This window comes from Parambassis ranga, chromosome 16, assembly GCF_900634625.1.
Source record: "Parambassis ranga chromosome 16, fParRan2.1, whole genome shotgun sequence".
Lineage (NCBI taxonomy): Eukaryota > Metazoa > Chordata > Actinopteri > Ambassidae > Parambassis > Parambassis ranga.
The window spans coordinates 6,425,577-6,444,371 of NC_041036.1; the positions used below are offsets into that span (position 1 = coordinate 6,425,577).

Consider the following 18,795-nt stretch of genomic DNA (forward strand, 5'->3'; position numbering starts at 1 on the left):
GGTGACATGGCACGAGTTTAGAGGGGGGGCTTGACTCCCAACTGAGGGTGGGACAAAATCCGTCCAGTGCGTTACATGATTTTTGGACTAGACTCTTCCACCAAATGTCAGTCAGATGATAACACAGAATGGAGTGTAAAAACACACACTTTGACAAATCGCAGCCCCTTGCGCTTTTTTGGTTACAGGTGTGGGCACAAACACTGCGGCAGCGCGCTACAAATAAAACAACAAGAAATTAGGACGGAAGCGCATTTTACGCAGCGTGCTTTGGAGGCGTACGTTTGTATGTTGAGGGAAAAAAATCTGGTAGGTTTGTGTTGTTTTAGTGGGAGTAAAAACAAAAGGCTGAGGATACGTTAGGAGATGAGGATTGATTTGTTTCACCTTACTAGGAAGTGAGTGCTGTGTCCGGGAAGGGGAGGGACTCTCCGACTACAAGTCTGGGGCGCTGCTGTGCTTCTGCACCAGCGCTACGCTTTCATCCTAAAAACTCCATTCACAACGTGTTGTGTTTTTGACTTAAGTAACCGAGAGCCACGCTGCAAAGCATCGCTTGGTTTATCTTTGTTTTGTATGCGCGTTTTGGTCCGGATGTGCCTGGTTTGGCCTGGTCTGCACGCTGTGTGCATGTGCAGAGGGGAATAGAGCCTGATATAGCGCAGGCTAATGGCAGACGGGCTTTATTACTGGCCACACACACACACACACACACGCACACACGTCAAGTTGCCCGTGAACTTTGTAACATATCGGAGCCATGTCCAGCCTGCTTCTAGCGAGGAACGGCAGGAGAGCGATATCGTTTATCGGCGTGGGGCGCAGAGGCACCGGGGCACTTCCAGGAGTTCATCCGGCTCCGCGACGCTTCATCATAGATATGTCCTACTCAGCGCACTTTATGGATTTTAAAGGATCCTCCATACCTAGCAGCATGAAAAAGCTGGTCGTAACCAAGCTAAGTCCTAATTTTAAAGAGGCCGTCTGTGTGCAAACCGTTGCCGTTCCCACACCCGGAGACGCTGAGTTGCTCATCAGGAATCGGTAAGTTGTTGTTTTTGAAAGGTGGACATGAAATAGACATGCTGTTTTCTATCAGGGCGCGTTCGTGGAATAGCAGTATAGGTGACCCACGGCGTGTTACGACACTATTTGTGGATCATGTTGTCGATCTATCATCGCATTGTTGAGAAGTTATAAAAAGAGCTCATCTTACCTCGATTTACCCATGTCCAGCACCTGCGATCATCATCATCATCACAAGATGGCAAAATACGTGAGGAATAAGCGCTGTACTGTAATTCCAAGTTCCGCCCTCTCTGCATTTGTCTATCAATCCATCTCGGCATCTCTCTCTCTCTCTCTCTCGCTCTCTTTTTCCCTCCCTCTCTCCCTCTCTCTCTGTCCTCCTGTGTCTCTCTACGTCACCAACCTGCAAACAGAAAGTCATGGGGGGGCTCAGACTGGCATCCAGAGATGGAGATGATGGAGAAAGGAGGAGATGCAGTGGTGCTGGGATTGCAGCATCATTTCTCTCATTCACAGCAGCAGCAGTGCATCCAAGAGTCAGATCTGTAGAAATGACTTGAATAGATGACAAAAACATAAACTTGTTTTTTGTCATCTGAGTGTAACGCTTTCCTTAATTGTTAATTTACTACAAAATGATGATGTTTTTTAAAAAAAAAATCGAAATCGGCTTTACACAAGCACACTCCATGGTTTATTGAGGTATTTACTGCCAATAAAACGCAGTTTTCCATTAGCCTGAGCGTAAAACACACCACATCTGAATCTTATTAGCCTTTAATACAGTGATCAGCTGCTTGTGAACTCAGACCTTTGACCATTCAGTCTGCCTGCTGCAGCCGACAGGGACGTTTATTTTATCTGTTTGTGGAGTCACCTGCAATTTAGAGAACGCTTTGTCCTGTTTTTAAACGGCATAGGTGCCATCTTAATGGAATTTAAAGCCTGTTAAATGAGGAAGTTAAGAGCGAGTCGTTGTAAAGATCACGTCTGTGGTGAAAACTGCGGATGCATGCAGCGACTGCAGCATCACATTTCATACATGTGAGATGAAAAACATGGCAAGAATGACATCAAACTTTATGATGTGTCTTCTGTGTAACAAATAGTTTGCGTAAATGTGTCATAACTGCACTTTACTTAACATAAGTGCAGATTTCCATGTTTTTACTCTATCCTTTGTTTTTTGTCAGGTTTAAAGTGTAGTTTTGTGACTGTATTGCCACAAATATCCGTTTATTGTGCTTTATTTGAACTGTAGAGGCTCTGTGTTTTTAGTTTTTTTATGCACATCCACATAGTTATGCCTTTTGATAACGTGTCTCTGCGTGAAAACTGATTCCATAGATGTAAAAAGGAAGTGAAATCAAGGTGTTTTGTTATATCATCGTTACCCATCTATAAACCACAGCAGCATTATCTACAGGCTCAAAGTACACGTGTGACATGCACAGTAATGAGCCCCAGCATGCGTGCCGCTCTAAAAGACAGTAAATGATTTATTTATACATTCCTTTCTCACATATTTGTTTCCAGCATGTTACAAAAGTAAGATGAAAAAACAGCCGTCTTCGTGTTGAGGCAAGAGGCAACTATCTAAGATTTTTTAAAAAGTGCAGTTTGTTGTGGGTGTCTGTGAAGACAATGAATCGTGACATCATGCAATGTGTTTTGTGATACAAGCCTTTCCCTGTCAGCGCAGGACTGTTCTTTTCATGAGAAAAGGGAGTCATTGCCAAAACAAAGCAGAGCGTTTGTGCCCTGTGCACACATGTCGAGACAAGGAGGCTGAAGTCCTGACCTTCAAACGATTTCAGGATATATGTCCCTTTGCCAGTGTGGCTCACCACATCATCAAATCTTTGTGTTTTTCTCTCTCTTTGTATTTCAGTTTTGTGGGAATCAACGCCTCTGATATTAATTACTCAGCGGGCCGCTACGACCCCTCGGTGAAGCCCCCCTTTGATGCCGGTTTTGAGGGTATCGGTGAGGTCGTCGGCCTCGGCCTCAGCGCTAGCTCCCGTTACACCATCGGGGACACGGTGGCCTACTTCGGCAGCGGCGCATTTGCCGAGTACACAGTGGTAGCAGCCAAGGAGGTTGTCCCTGTCCCAGTGGTGAAGCCAGAGTTCCTCACCCTGCTGGTCAGCGGCGCCACGGCCTACATCGCCTTGAAGCGTCTGGGTGACCTGGCCAAAGGTGAGACTGTGCTGGTCACAGCGGCTGCAGGAGGAACAGGACAGTTTGCTGTGCAGTTTGCCAAAGAGGCCGGTTGCCACGTAATTGGGACCTGCTCGTCCAACGAGAAAGCCGGCTTCTTAAAATCCATCGGCTGTGACAGGCCAATCAACTACACTGCAGAAGACTTGGCTAAGACACTGAGGAAAGAGTACCCGCAAGGCATAGACGTTGTGTATGAGTCAGTCGGAGGCAGCGTCTTAGAACTCTCAGTAAACAGCCTGGCCAATAAAGGCCGGCTGATAGTGATTGGCTTCATCTCAGGGTACCAGACGGCATCAGGGATCCCGCCTTTCAAAGGAGGAACACTACCGGTCAAGCTGCTGCAGAAGTCAGCCAGCATTCGGGGTTTCTTTCTGCCCCACTTCTTCAGTGACTACAGGGATGCTCTGAGTAGCATGATGCAGATGTTTGCCAAAGGGAAGCTAGTGTGTGAGGTAGATTGTGGGGATTTGGCACAGGAGGGGAGGTTCATAGGCCTGGAGTCAGTTTTCCGCGCTGTGGACTATCTGTACGCCGGGAAAAACCTGGGCAAAGTGGTGGTGGAGGTGGCCCCACCCTCTGTTAGTAATAGCAAGCTGTGATTTAACTGATGTTGATGCACTAAAGGTATGATACTTACTGATTTACTTGAACTAATTGATAAAACATTTATTTTTGTAAGATTATTGATAGAATCGATATATATTGCTTTAAAAAATAAACGTGCTAAAACTTTTATTTTCGACTATCATATGAAAAGTGAATGATTTTTAATGTATGCAAACAATTAATAATAAATATTCAACAATAAATCAATCAACAATTCACATCTAACATTTTTTATGGTGTGTCCTAATCTGACACGCCCACCTTCTGTCCGGCTTTAAAATTATTTTAGACCAGCTGCCATAATGCGCCTCCCTTTTAGCACTCCCAAGCACTTTATCTACCATAAATGTTTTATGATGGACTTCATTGTTTTCCTAATAGGGGTTTACGTTGTTGGTATGTGCTTGTCAGAAAGTGAGTGCTGCTCCAGGTGTGCTTGGCATTTCATTGCCTGTTTGTGGCTGACAGAAACACCATTCACACAATCAATCTTTTCATTCACATGCCCTGAAGCCGCACATAATAAAAAAAAAATTAGTCCAGCTAACCAGCACTTGGGCTGGAAAATGTCATTATTTTGCCGCAATGTGCATTAAAAAAATACTCATAGTGAATGCTTTGTGGAATGCCCTTTGACAGACTTTTTTCATTTCCATTTTTTGTACTTAATGTAGTTTGTTTTTTTTTTAAAAAAAAACATGAAACAAAGCTTTACAACATGCTATATAAAGTTTAAGTCGCACACATTTCATTTCTGTTTAAAATGCAAAGAGTACCATTCATATGTGAAGGGTTTTCAACATTTCATCGGATCGAACTTTTAACTAAACGAGATGTTGTGTTAATGTTGGTTGTCTGAAACAAACACCTGTTCCTACCTGGCAGGGAGGGCCGTGGTCTTCATGCACTGTGAACATGTTATTTCCTCATCCAGGTGGCTACTCGAAATATAACCCAGTGTGAAATACGTTACAGGTGTGACCTCAGCATGCAAAGCTGCTACCTTCACCAGACGGTGCAGGAAATCAGAAACACACCAGGGCAAGGCCATTTAGAATTCATTGTGGAGGAAAGTCACAACAGCAGTCAGTAAAAGCAGTGGTCATTTTTAAATGTGACTGTGGCAATATAGTGTTTTATCAGGCCTGTAATATAAGATAAGATAATATAGTGTTTTCACATTTATTTTTCATTTTTAATTATCCCTTATTAAAATAATAAGTGCAGATTTACAAACCTGACTTGTCTGTGATGTGTTGTCTGTCACTCTAAGATACAAGATTAAAAAAATAAATAAGGTTTGAAGGTGACAAAGAAGAAGCCATTTGTGGAAAAACAAACTGACCAACACCTCTGAGCGCAACCACTGTTTGCTCAGGTGTTATGAACCAAAAAGCAAGCTCTTACATGCCAGCCACACAAAAGGTGAGAGAGGTGATGATGCACATGATGATGTTCAGATGAATTTGGTATGCTTGAGTTCCGCGTGCATCCACGATGGACGTCTATAAGAAGGAGTGGTGAGGAGGACGCCAGCATCTCTTCAATTAACAGGAGAGGCCTCGTCTGTGCGTCCTCCAGGGTCTACCTGTACCTCCGCTGATTAGTGAGCAGTCACAGCCCCAATTAGAGAACACAGGAACCTGGAGAGACAACACTCTTTATTTAATTGGATTGTGTTGCAGTCCTAGGCTGCTAACTGGCATCCCATTGAAACAACCTGGAACTGTGGAGCGTAAACAAGACATTAAAGATAGAGAAAGGTCTCGCAGTGAAGTGTTTCACTGGCTGCCGTGTGATGGTAAAACTGGGAGTTAAAAAAAAAACATTTTCATTCAAGAAATTATACTTGTCTCATTTTAGTTAAGAGTGCTGCTGGGTCAATTTAAATGGTATAAATGAAAGCAATGGAGGGTAAACTAAATTCACCCTTAAATGTTAATGTACCTAAATACATAGCACAAATTATATGCTTTAAATAGAGGTCTTGTGGAAGTGATTGCACATAAAAAGGTACAAAAATGTGCCTTTTTATATTAAAACAGTAAGAATTTAACTGAATGTGTGTTAAGATCAACAGTTGCTACAGCCATGAAAGACCAGCAGATGTAGTGGCAGTTTGTTTTCCTTGTTTTTCATGCTTTATTATGTTTAAGCATTTTAAATACTGTAATTGCCACTTTTGGCCTCTCAGCAAATTTTCACCTTTACACTTACACATTTATCTATTTCAGATTTCAGTCCAAGACAACAGAAGAATGCTGGTTTCTATTGTTTCATGCTGACACACAATTCTCAAAGGTCTCCCTCTGTCTACCCCACACTAAAGTATCTTTTTTTTCTAGAGTTTCCTCTCACTGGAATATGTGGCACATAACAAAGACATCACCCTCATAGTGTGGGTTGGTAGTCTACCTCCGGGCGCCTAAGGGACACTGGCTGGCTGCTTGGTGCTGCCAGGATCCAGACAGTCCAGTTTCTTTTTCTCTGCAAGTCAGTCAGACCCCTTCAACTCCCCAACTCCCCGAGCCCCCATCACTCCTACCTCTGCCTAATTACCAAACCTAAAACCTCACTCAACTAATTAGCCACAGCAGACCCGAGAACTGTGAGTAAAGGTAAAGAGATGGCTTCATTCAAGTGTGTGTGTGTCTGTGTTTAAGAGAAGGAGAGTGAAAGAAAGAGACAAGAAGAAAGGGAAATGGAATATTCAGCATCCTTTAGCGAGCACATCTCTACAGCCAATTAAAGTCATTTATTAAACTCTTTGCAAAACCTGAGTTGTGCATGACAGAAGGATGGGGAAATGTGTTTGTTTGTGGCTGTGCATGTGTTCTGGGTAATGTGCGTGCAGGTTGCATTCATGCACAGACACACACACACACATCCACATGTGTCTCAGTATGGCTGGCAATCTGTTGGCTTTTCAGTCTATCAGTGGTGCGAGAGCTCAGTGGGACATAAATTACAATATGCAGCAGCACCACTTGTGTAAGTCTCAATGAAGGAGAGGAATAACTTTCTTAATCAAGTCCCCCTGATTAATTGTAATAAAGGTGTCATCCGTGAATGTGTCCTCCTGATTGAGTAATTCGGGGCCGGAGACAGTAAGCGCATCCCTGGTGATTGGGGGGGTTGGACAGAGAGTTAGCGGGAGGGAGGGAGAGAGAGGGAAGGTTTGTGGAGGACATACTGAGACACAAATAGCTCCTGGGCACACTGGCAGCCTTCGCACAACTGACAGTTATGAAATACAATTATCAGAGTGATCTGCTTAAGAATTCATCAGCGGCTTCACTGGCCAGTAAAGACGTTCATAGAGAGGGAGAGAGCGAGGGAGGGAGGGTGACACAAGAGGGGAGAAGGCCTCACTGATTAAATGAGGGTTTTTTTTTTTATTTTGTCCAACAGATTGTTCACATTATGTTACACTATTGTGTAAAGATTATCTTTGCAGTCATCATCACCTGGCTCTATACCAGCAGCAACAATTTGATCATTTGTAGGCCAAGAGAAGCTGGTCAAACTTTTTTAATGGCGTTCTCAAATGCAGTTTTCTAAGGGAAAAAAAAGGGGGAGAATGATTGAAGGAATAGAGCAGCATGAGTGAGTGGAAAGCAGTTAATCTCCATCCATTCCACCATTGTTGTAACCAGCTTTGTCCTGTACTACAGGGTCACAGGACGGCTTGAGCCCATCCCAGCTGTCAGTGGGTGAAAGGCGGGGTACATCCTGGACGGGCGCCAGCCTATCGCAGGGCTAACATATAGACACAGACAACCACTCACACTCACACCTAAGGTGAATTCAGAATCCCCAATTACCCTCACAAGCATGTTTTTTTTGTTATGGAGGAGGCCAGAGTACCCGCAGAAAGCCAGCAGTGACTCTCAGATTTTAGCAGATCAGAAATGCCTTAAACCAAAGTAAAAAAAAAAAAAAACTTTAACTCAGAAAGTAAATAAAGCAAAATCTTCTTCTGACCACACACTGGTATCACTGTATTTGAAATATTCTGAACATTTTAGATAATTAGGGAATTATGTATAATGCCACACTCATTGTGTGGTATGACAAGAGCTGGATACATGAGGAGCTACTATATCTGCAGCAACAAGAAGGTCAAGAAATAACAGGTCCTCACAGAGATCAGCATCATCAAACTGAGGCAATAGCTCTGTAATTGTTAGACCCACTCTCCTGCCAAGTCTGCCCAGAAGAAGTGGTGCTGTTTTTAAGGCAAACTGTTTTCACACCAAATCAGCAGCTAGCAGGACACACACCGGTATTCATATCGCGCATGGTAACCCAGCCAATACTGCTCTTGTATTTGACAGACAATAATTTGCAGGTGGTGGTGGCCAAGTTCAAGAGGAACCCAAACAAGCACACAATTTTAACAACATGATTTAACAGTGTGGATAAAAATCATATTAGAACAGCTTTTATTTACCACTATCAAAACAGTATGATAAAACGTTACTCTAACTCGCCGCACTACCTGCAAACATATTGAATAAAAGATCAAAACAAGCGCTAACATTTCTATTTGACAGATAAAATCGCACTCAACAACATTCATCATCTCCTTCTACCTACATTAACCCCTTAGGGCGTCTTCTGTGGCCTCTGGAGGGGAGTGAGGGTCCCTCACTGTGTCTGTTCAGATGTAGATATATATTCAGGTGAAAGGCAAGGGCACTATCCACCACCTCAGGATTAATGACAACATCATAACCATGCTGACCAGCCCCACATATTTCCATTGGCTGGATAAAGAGGAGAGGAAAGATGGTGGTGGGAGTAGGTGGAGGGGGGGGATATGAACATCCTGTCGGCACAATGACGGACAGGTCCTCAGTCCTGCTCCCCCAGGTCCCCCCCTGTCCTCATTCTTTACTGGCCCTGAGTTGGCTAGTGAGGCAGCGTCTCTGCGGCCAAGGACACAGGGGTGTCAGCAATGCGTCTGGGTAACATCGTTCATCAGGCCGCATCGGTAATGGGTAGCTCTCTGTGACAGTGGTCATCAGGACACAAAAGCAAAAGGGCCCATAAACATCACATGACAGATGGCTGGGAGGACAGCTTTGGACAGGGAGGGAGGGATGGAGAGCGAGAGATAAAGTGAGATAGAGGTAGAAGGACAGAGGTGGAAGAGAGATCTCAGGCTGGATTGTTAAGTCTTAGGAAAAGTCTCAAGCGTAGGATGGTTTATGAATGCCCATGTTCAATGTCAGCCATGAAGGAACAAGCTGGAAATCACTGGGGGAAACACTGACGTCCGACAAAAAGCCCTAAAACCAGCAAAGTCAGTGCAAAATAGTCCAATTAAATCAGTGGCTAAGCTGAAATGAATGCAAATGATTTGGTGCTAAAGCAGCAAAAAACATAGCTGCTTAAAGCCAAATCATTTTCAACAATAGTTCTTGTTAAAAACATGAGGTATGACTGATTAGAATTACTGTTCTGTTGTCCTTTTTAAGGCAAAGTTTAATTTTGAAAATTCATATTTTCTATCCAAGTGTTAGTTTAACTGAATTTCAGCAGTGACTTTGGCCAATTAGTGCAGTTAAACCTTTTAACCTTCAGCCTGGTGAAAACAGTTTCATGGAAGCCCGTTATGAAAGATGTGTTTGCTTCAAAATTACCACAGAGTGAAAAAGTAGTGCTTGGAGAGGATTGCTGAGGACACATTTTCATAGATTCAAGCCTGAAGCACTGATATGTCAGAAGATTCCATCAAAAGGATGTTTGGCTCCAAACTCCGACTTTGAAGAGTTTGACAGATAAGCACACGTTGTTGGGAGAGAGGCCCAAGGAGGCTTTAAGAAATTACGGTCTAAGCAGAAGAGGGAGGGGTTAGAGTTAAAGAATAATTATGGAGGTGATAGCAATGACAGAAAGCGAGAAACAGGTTGTGCGAAAATGAGGTGAGGTGAAGGTGTCGAGGGCTGTCATAGACGTGACTGCAGAACCTGTTGTAGGCCCCCCTAGAGGGAAGACAATTGTTGTGTTAGCAACACCTCTGTCACCTCGGGATGTATACTTTGTCTTCACGTGTTTACGGGGACACATCAAGTCCCAAATGTGAGGTATCATCTTCAAAACACGAGGAAACGTAGCTCCCTGCCCTCCATAGTGACGCCGCAGGCCGTGCCACGTCTTTCTTTGTTTTGTGGAAGCAGCCTTGCCCGTCCATTAATCGTCATCCATCCATCCCGTGCACCTGTATATAAAAGGGAAATTAGAATATCCATCACTTCAGCAAAACGTCACAGTGATTGATGGGTTAGTCACAGGATCCCCTCCGTTTCCTACTCAAGTCTGTGTTTCAGGAGTGAGAAGTGAACATTATCTAGCACCATGATCAGATTTAGTCCACACATTTCCATCTAGGAGGAGCATTTTTGAGCGGGTGATACACAATCTGCACGAGGAGGCAGCCAGCAGAAGGTTTATGGAAATCTAATATCATAAGGCTTTTTTGGTTTGTTAGACTTGTTATTCACAGAGTGGGCTGGTGACACGTTTGATGTAACAGTATAAGACAATGTAACGAGGCAGAATCTCATTTTGTTGAAGTGTTTCTGTCAAACTATGGTCTGAAGGATGATGGGGAAAATCTGTGCAAACAGGTTTTGAGTGGGGTGTGCTAAGACTAAAATACCAACTGTTCTCAGAGAAAAGCCTTTGGTAAATAACAGGAAACATCCTCTGAGAAGGCGATATGAATGCCAGAGAGTGCACAATGCACAATTGGAATAAATAGATGGAGATAAGAATTAAACTTTAAATCGAGATGCTACATTGATACAAAAAAACTGGTGTTTAAAATCATCTCGGTCAAGCATATGTCTCTCTTTCTGTGTGTGTCTGTGTGTGTGTGTGTGCTTTGACAAGGTGGAGACAGGAGCCCTAACGCTGCAGGATGGAGAAAGGTGAACAGGAAACAGAAGGTGCCCATGGAGGAGGTATATGACATCTGTCAGGATCCAGGGTGGGTGGGGGATTCAGCGCCCCCCTTCTGCCGGCCGAGGGTCACCCATCGCACTGCAGTCGCTGAAGTTGTCACGACACGGTGACACTTCCTTGGCAATGGTGTCCACGAGCAGGACAGCCACGGACACACACATATTTTGAGTAAATTTATCTGAGGGGAGTTGGGTGGGGGCATTTTGTATGTGCTGTTTGTTCCTTCTCTGAACAGAAATGTCAGCGTCTTCCTCATTGTTGTTTCGTTTTTTTTTTTCTCTCTCTCCTTTCCCCTCTCTCTTCAGGGTCCTGGATAGAGGAAGGTCAGCTGACATGGCAAGGTCGACAAACAAACAAACAAACAGAAGGAATTAAAATAGAGAAAAACAGGGCGGATGAAATGTGGCGGCGTGTTTTTTTTTATCGCTGTGAGGATGATGGCTTGTAGCAGCCATTACTCTCTGTTGTGTCCTCTGCCCCCCATTGGTTGCAACAACACCGCCTGGCACGGCTGCCAGTGTCACGTCATCTCATACTTCTGCTTAACTACATGGACAACAAGGGCCACTTCACACCAGGATCAGTTTACTGTTTCTTACTACTCTGGCAGCTGTGTTTGCTTAAGGTGGCAAAGGTCATCCACAGTAGATTTGATAAAAAATTATCCTTCCTAAGCCAGCGTGAGTTCAAATTCGATTTTGTCATTTTTTTCCTCTCGTGTCTGTGGAGGTGAAAAACAATAAAAAAAAAAACACCACAAAATGTATTTTTGAAATCATAATAGCCTGCTTCCAGACCTCTGACTCGCTGCCAAATGTCACATTTTCCTCCCCCCCCCCTTTTTTTTTATGAAATGGCGATTGAGTCTGATTATCTAATCAGGCTAATTGGAGCATCACCGATGTTCTGTCCAAATTGATGATGTCTGGTGAAGCTCTCCTTTAATTACCACACAAACCAAGTGATAATATATAGTCAAACAGAGGTTTGTATGTAAAAATATGACATTTTATTGCACTAATATTGTGTTGTGAGTGCAGAGATCTTCTCAAAGCATGCAGGAAATAAATATTTTGCACCATTTATGTAATTTTATGGTCATAATAAACTACTTCTAGTGCTTCACCAAACATATAAATCACAGATTGTGTAGTCTCAAGTGTATTTTAAAAAAAGGAAAACATATGATTTTATCCTTTATAAATAATAACCCTTACTTATAAGTGAACAGAATAATATAGTGTTTTTATTATTTCAACCTCACCCAGTAGAATCCCCCCTTCAGGTGAAGCCGGGGCCTCACCCTCACAGATCTGTATGCAGAGTGTGCCTTTAAAAAAAGCATGTTTCTTTTGTTTATTCTTTGCGTTGTCTTTTCCTTTCTCTGTGCAGTTTTGACATTGGAGATGACAGGTGTCTGTGGAGTGGAGGAGGAGGAGGAGGAGGAGGAGGAGATGCTGGTAAGAAAACAATCTTTGACTGCCTGTGGGTGAAGGCAGACTCCTCTAGGCAAGGCGGCCTTCAGCGTTTAGCTGGGGGCGCAGTATCAAAATCACAGCCACTGCTGTACCCCTAAGGCGCTAATCTCAACCAGTTACCGTCAAGTGCTGCTTCTTCTTTATATAATCCTTCATTCTCCCCCTTTCCCTCTCAGCTCTCTCCATCTCCACCGTTCCTCCATCTTAACAGACCCAATCCACAGAGGTGAGAGGATAAATGACAGTTTGAGAAGGTGCAGGAGAAGTCAGGCATCTTGATTCCGACATTGTTTCATTTGCTTATCAGTGTTAAATTCAAACTGCACTGCATTCACAAAATGGTTGGCTGGAATTGTAATATCATAATTAGCAGGGCTTCTGTGCTTATCTGCACCAAACAAGGCATCTCAGCAGATGCTGAGGAGACCTCTGCCGTCATTCAGTCGACTAGACGGAGAAGGGCTGTTGTTTGATCACTGGATGACTGCTAATTTAATAAGTGTTAACTATGGTGCAGCCAAGCGAGGGAAAGAGGGGAAAAAAGGAGGGAAAACTGTAGAAGTAAAAAAGCATTAAGATTAACTGATGACATGTTCAACTGTGCGCATAATATGAGGCTTAGTTAAGTACGCACATGCTGTTTGTCAATTATTTAAAACCCCAGGAAATTAAGTCCAGGTAATCTCATAAGGTGTAAATAACATTCTTTTTCATGGCAGCTTAATTGAATTCATTTGACGCTGTTTAGAAATAACAGAATTAGATTTGCTTTCACATGCTTACCAAAGACCGTCATGAGGTGTTCTTTGTGAAGGTGAATAGAGGAGGAGTTAAACTTTGTTATTTCAAACAGATCTGAAGGGATCAGATATGGAAGTAATTGAAAGCACAGATGATTCCTCATGCTTTCCTGCAGAGCTTTACATCCTACACGCAGCACAGGAGCTCGGATACATTAATGTTTATGATATAAGATTATTACATAAGTTAAATGTATCAGATGACTCAAATCTAACTGTAATCATATCAAAGCATCGCTTAATACCGGATAAATAAGTGTGGTGCTTGTGAGGACTGTATGTCTCATGCACAAAGGCAGCATCAGGCAGCATCAGGCATTTATGATTTGGCCGTCCAAATGCAATGCAATAGCTATTTACACACAGACACACACACACACACACACACATATGAACACGTAGACAAACACCCACAAAAAAAAAAAGTCTTCTTGATGCAGACTGTAGGTGAAGGCCGGTATATGTCTGTATTGTCTTGTCAGTGAGCGGGCCGGAGATGGAGGCGGGGCGGACAGATTGGAGAGACGGAGGGGAAGAGGGGAAATGGAGGGATTAGATGAAACCTTTCAGTGCGTGTCATCATCCCTGACATTCTGTAGGGCTTGACCTTAACAGAGCAGCATCGTGTCAGAGACAGGGTCTCATCACGGCCCACACACACACACACACACACACACACATATATATATATATATATATATCCCTTTAAAAGCCAGACAGCTTCAACAACCAACATTATATATTGAAACTGATAAGTGAGGCACTGCTAGATCTCAAGTATCAACAATGAGCTTGTTACTTATCAGTGAGCGATAATAATTATTCTTTAATGCAAATTGAGAAAAAACAAGGAAACTAATTTGTGGGTACTGTGTGTTGCCTCTAGTGTTGAGCAGGGTAAAAATCAGGATGTCTTTTAGTTCTGGTCCAGTTGGCTTTTTGCACATAAACACTCATGTGGAGTGACTGTCAGTCATGATCATTGTGGCATCAGATTTGTAGGTGTTGCAGCTCTTTGTTGATTTACAGTAACTTTACAAGTATCTGTTGACATGGACGGATACATACACACACTAAGACAAGAGGAGGCTGTCTAGACAGACTTTTACAAAGAACAGTCATGCTGTCAGAGCAGCAGGAATAGAGATACTCCAAGTTTTAGCTATCAAGTATAGGAAGGCAGGGCTACACAATTTCCAACTCAGCTGTGCTGTCCATCACTGCTTTTCTAACCACTCACCACCATGTTGAAATATCAACAAATGTTTTTAATTATAAGTTGAAGGAGTGCTATGATGAGTGATCCACATGTTATGAGTATAATTGGTGGCATGCCCTCTTAAAAATAATGCAGCAAGTATTCTTCTTTATCATTAGGCAGAGTTGTATAAGTGTATTCAGAGACCTGAGAAGCATGACTGGCTTATGGCGGCTGATGTTAGTGAAAACTGGCACCTCATCACATGGCTATATTTATTTTTTTTTTACAGACTTTCCAATAGCTTAGTATTTTATTCTAAATCTGCAGGTAGTGAACTTTACCTCATCCATCCAAAGCAGGGACATAGGAGAGCAGCAGTTTCCAACAAAGTGTTAAAGCTCCTGTCGTCTTGTTGGAGAGGAACACACCAGCTTTGACTGTTACATCTTCTGACAAAGTTGTACACTATAGCAAAAACTGGCCGTTTAAAGTTCTGAAGCAGCACTGCGTGATTCTTTTATGTATCACGAATGACTGCTCCTGCTCTTCCCCACATGACAGAAATTTACTTAAAGCCAGCCTATAAAACAAAAGGCTCCATCATTCTATCCTGCCCACCTATAAAGAGTGTGTCATAACGATGCCTTGCGCAGGTACCAGACTTTATCCCCTGCCTCTTCTCGTTGGACGTCTTCCATATTCTGGGGACAGATTTAGAGTTGGCCATAGGGTGGCTATTATAAAAATATGGTTGACCTTTGAGAACCAGGGATGGTTTAGAGCAGGATTGTTCCTCCCCAACGCTGTTTGGACATGCTGCTCCTCTCAGACTTATTAACATATGCCAGTCTCCCTAAATGTGCTCGGACACTGTATTAAAAAATTTAAGTACAACAGTATAATTTTTATTATCCCTATAAAGGCAGTGCTAGCTCATATTAATTTTTTCATGAACAGTGAACTTTCGGGGTACATAAGTAATGTCTGCTTCATACATTCTAAAGACCTTCTATCTATCTATCTATCTATCTATCTATCTATCTATCTATCTATCTATCTATCTATCTATCTATCTATCTATCTATCTATCTATCTATCTATCTATCTATCTATCCTTTTTCTGCCTGAAGAAAGTTCCAACATATTTTGTTCCTAATTTGACACATCATAAGTCACGCAGAAATTGCTGGATGGAAACACTTTTTGGTGTCTGTGTGTTTGTCTGTAAGAATGCTGCTAGGAGTTTGCAGAAGCGGTGCAGTAGTAGATGTGTGTTTCTGACCCCATCATGCTATCTGTTCTAATGATGCTCAGGCCTCCATCAAAGTAGGGACCCCCCGTGGCTCCTGGGGGCCCCTGGGCTCAGGCACAGTTGCTCTGGTTCGGGTTTTTTACTTTTTTTTTATTATTTCCCCTCACTGCTTGAGGCTGGGTGCAGTAATGAGAAACAGAATTTAAAGAAAAGCAAAACAAAACAACAAAAACCCCTCCATCTTAGACTGACAACAAGTCTGTGTTCAGTCAGCTTGCTCTTTTTCTCCTTGTCTGTATCAAAAACAAAGATTGTTTTTATGGAGCAGTTCAAACACACTGGGCAGCTTTTGTTCAATGCAACGTTTTTCTTTTCTTCTCGTCCACACACACATACACACGTGCGCACACAAAACACAACTCACACAAACAGGGAGGATTAGTGTAGAGTGTGCACACATATGGATTGATATGTTACAGTTTACTGGACCGATGCAAGACAGAGGGAAAAAGTATTGATTTTTTGCCAATATGGATGCGTGTTGATCCTGGGGCCACATTCATTTTCATCACTCAGATAGAGGAAAGGGGGGGGGGGCAAAGCTATGGAGTGTCACACTTGTTTTGCCAGTTTCCATGGTAACGAGGATCATCTAAGTCAGAGGAGGTCAGGCCGCTGGTGAGAGGCGAATCTGGGTTCACTGAAATCAACATTACACGAAATGCCCTCCACCCTTCACTCTCTGTCTGTTTCTCTTCTGCTTCTCACAAACTGCCTTTCCACAGGCATCATACAGTTCAGATACATTTCTGTTGTTTCCACACCAGCTCGGGAGAATCTCACTCACTCATGAATAAAGGCACTGATTCCCCTCCGGGTGTTCCAGTGGAACCATCCAGCACCTACCAGTAAACCACTGTAGACTTCTCTGCATGAATGAAGTTTAAACAGATAATATTTCTCTCACTCTGCTCTCCTTTCACTCAGACCTTCATTCTCCATTCTTCTTGATAAATTAGACTTTATTACTGCAATGCCAGATTTGTTGTCACTGTGTATTTGGGTGAATATTTGTTTCCTGGCTCCTCATCCAATTTGCTCGGGGCTGACGGGCGGCTGACTTGGGGAGAGGCGTGAGAAGAGGGGGGGAAGGATGGCTGCCAACTGATTGTGGCCAACTGACTCTCCTCAGGTGATAATTGGCTGCTGATGCAACATTCAACTCCTTCGTGATTAATCTCTAGTTTGTGTGTGTGCATCACAAACACATGATTATCTTAGGTAATGTAATCGTTAATGTACAGCGTTTATAATACAGGAAGGCTCTGTTGGCATGTTTTCTTTTGTTGAAAATACAAGTTTAATACACAAGTGTTTATTCTTTGGAGTGCCAGCAATAGCGTTTAAATACTAGTATTGTTGTGATCGTGGAATAATCTACTTTGTTGCTGACACTAAAAATAATCATTGCAATGTAATGTGTTTAACCAGACATTCTATTGTTATATGTCATTGGTGGGACAGTGTAGCAGGAGGTTAGTTGGGTGGGATTACAGAAGGAAAATGGTGTAGAAGCTTGTAGTTAGTTAGTATTAAAGGTAGGGTAGGAGATTTTGAAAACTCAGTGAGTCAGCCAGATTTTGAAAGTAAACACACGCCCTTTTCTCTCGGAGCTCACCCCGAAGCCACGCCTCCCAACCAGTCTGTGACTTCGGCCATCATGCATGTACCTCTCTGGTGCGCGCAGAGCAGGAAGAGAGTGACAACCAGCCAACTAAACGCACAGGGGCGCCTCGCAGGATTGGCTGATGTTTTTAGCGTTTTATAGCTTCCACAGATGATTCATATTCTTCGTTTTAAAGTGAAACTGCCGAACTAATTGGCTACTATCGGATTGTAAAACTAATTTAACAAAAAGTGCATCAGAATGAAATCTCCTACCCTACCTTTAATGATTGGCAAACCTCATATTAAGATGGGCCCAATTAATTCTGGGTACGGAGATCGGTGGGAGATGGTAGATGGATTTTCAAAGTGGTGGATTTTCACTGGGGAGTCAGAGGTTTGAGTCAGTTGTCACTGATTCTTAAGTTTCATTTTGCCATAGTTAACTTTTTAATGTTTTTAATCAGCAGCTGGATTTGGTATAAAAATGATTGGTTAAGGTTAGGTATTAAAACCAGGGTAATTAATTTGTCTACAGGGAAAACCACTCCTTTTCGATCAGGATGAGTCCCCGGCCCCCCAGGAACACGTAGAGATGCAGAAATACACTGTTTTTTTATGAACTGAAATATTGACCTCATGTTTTTCTGCATATTATTAACAAAGTGAACAAGTTTCTACTTCCACCAATGATCAGAAAACACTTGTATACTTACTTTCCTCCCTCATCTAATAGACTCCATCTGCCAACTACCACCACGTACTGATGTTAATATCTGTAGTGCAAAATATTGTTCATTTATCCAAAAACTTAATCACAAATACATTTTACAACAACAATGCTGCTATAGCACACATCTGGCAGTGGAGTCAGTACATCGCAGTTGGCGATAAGCCATGAAAATTACCTAACAAATACAAGGCAGAGATAAGAGGCAGCTAGATAAAATGAGCATCTATCTTACTGTGTTAATTAAAGATAATCAGTCCTTAAAGACATTCAACTATTTAAATGAACACAAATTGGTGAGTTCAGCACCATCCTCAGAAGGAAAAACACAAATAAAGCAGAAACAGAGGCAGCTTCTATCCAACTTGTTACACACTTAATGAATGCAATGTAGATCTTTAACAAAAGTTAATGATCTGATTAACTGATAAGCATCATATTCATGATTTTCACATGTGTTAACATTATCACACAAATATGTGTGATAATCAAGATTTGCAGGGTCCAACAGAGATGTTTTTGGACAAGAAGTCAGTTGTCTCCTGAAGTCTGTTGACTGTTTATTTTTTATCCCTTTTAACAAAATCAACAACTGCCTGGTTTTTCTTTATGACAACACGTAATTGACACACAGAAAAAAAAGACAAAAGAATTGTGTAACATCACCTTTGTCTTAGACCAACCTCACAACCAAAGCTCTGTCCGGGTGTTTTTCAGTGATCCAGTGGCTGCAGCAGTAGGAAGCCGGGCTTCCTCGCTAGGCTTTGTTCTCTGTGACTCCCCTACGGTAGCTTTCATTTGACTCCCAGTGTGAGCTCTGTGTTAATTAGGTAAATGAA

The 18,795-nt window shown here is 42.5% G+C and overlaps 2 protein-coding genes across 2 annotated transcripts in view; one reads left to right on the forward strand and one right to left on the reverse strand.

Annotated features, from left to right (window-relative positions):
- LOC114448122 (teashirt homolog 1-like) overlaps positions 1-1,345 on the reverse strand; it is a 34,128-nt gene extending 32,783 nt beyond the window's left edge. The window contains exon 1 of the mRNA XM_028424862.1: positions 1,217-1,345. The gene's annotated coding sequence lies outside the window, so the exon portion shown is untranslated. The remainder of the gene's footprint in view (positions 1-1,216) is intronic.
- On the forward strand, positions 346-4,065 carry LOC114448123 (prostaglandin reductase 3-like). The gene is made up of 2 exons (XM_028424863.1): positions 346-1,044; positions 2,921-4,065. The coding sequence occupies exons 1-2, from the start codon at positions 761-763 to the stop codon at positions 3,849-3,851; spliced, it is 1,215 nt and encodes a 404-aa protein (XP_028280664.1). The 5' UTR covers positions 346-760; the 3' UTR covers positions 3,852-4,065.
- The last annotated feature ends 14,730 nt before the right edge of the window (positions 4,066-18,795 follow it).

Coding starts and splice junctions, on each gene's coding strand:
- LOC114448123 (XM_028424863.1), top strand. CDS start 761: ATGTCCAGCCTGCTTCTAGCGAGGAACGGCAGGAGAGCGATATCGTTT. Junction 1,045..2,920: donor GAGTTGCTCATCAGGAATCG/GTAAGTTGTTGT, acceptor TTTGTATTTCAG/TTTTGTGGGAATCAACGCCT.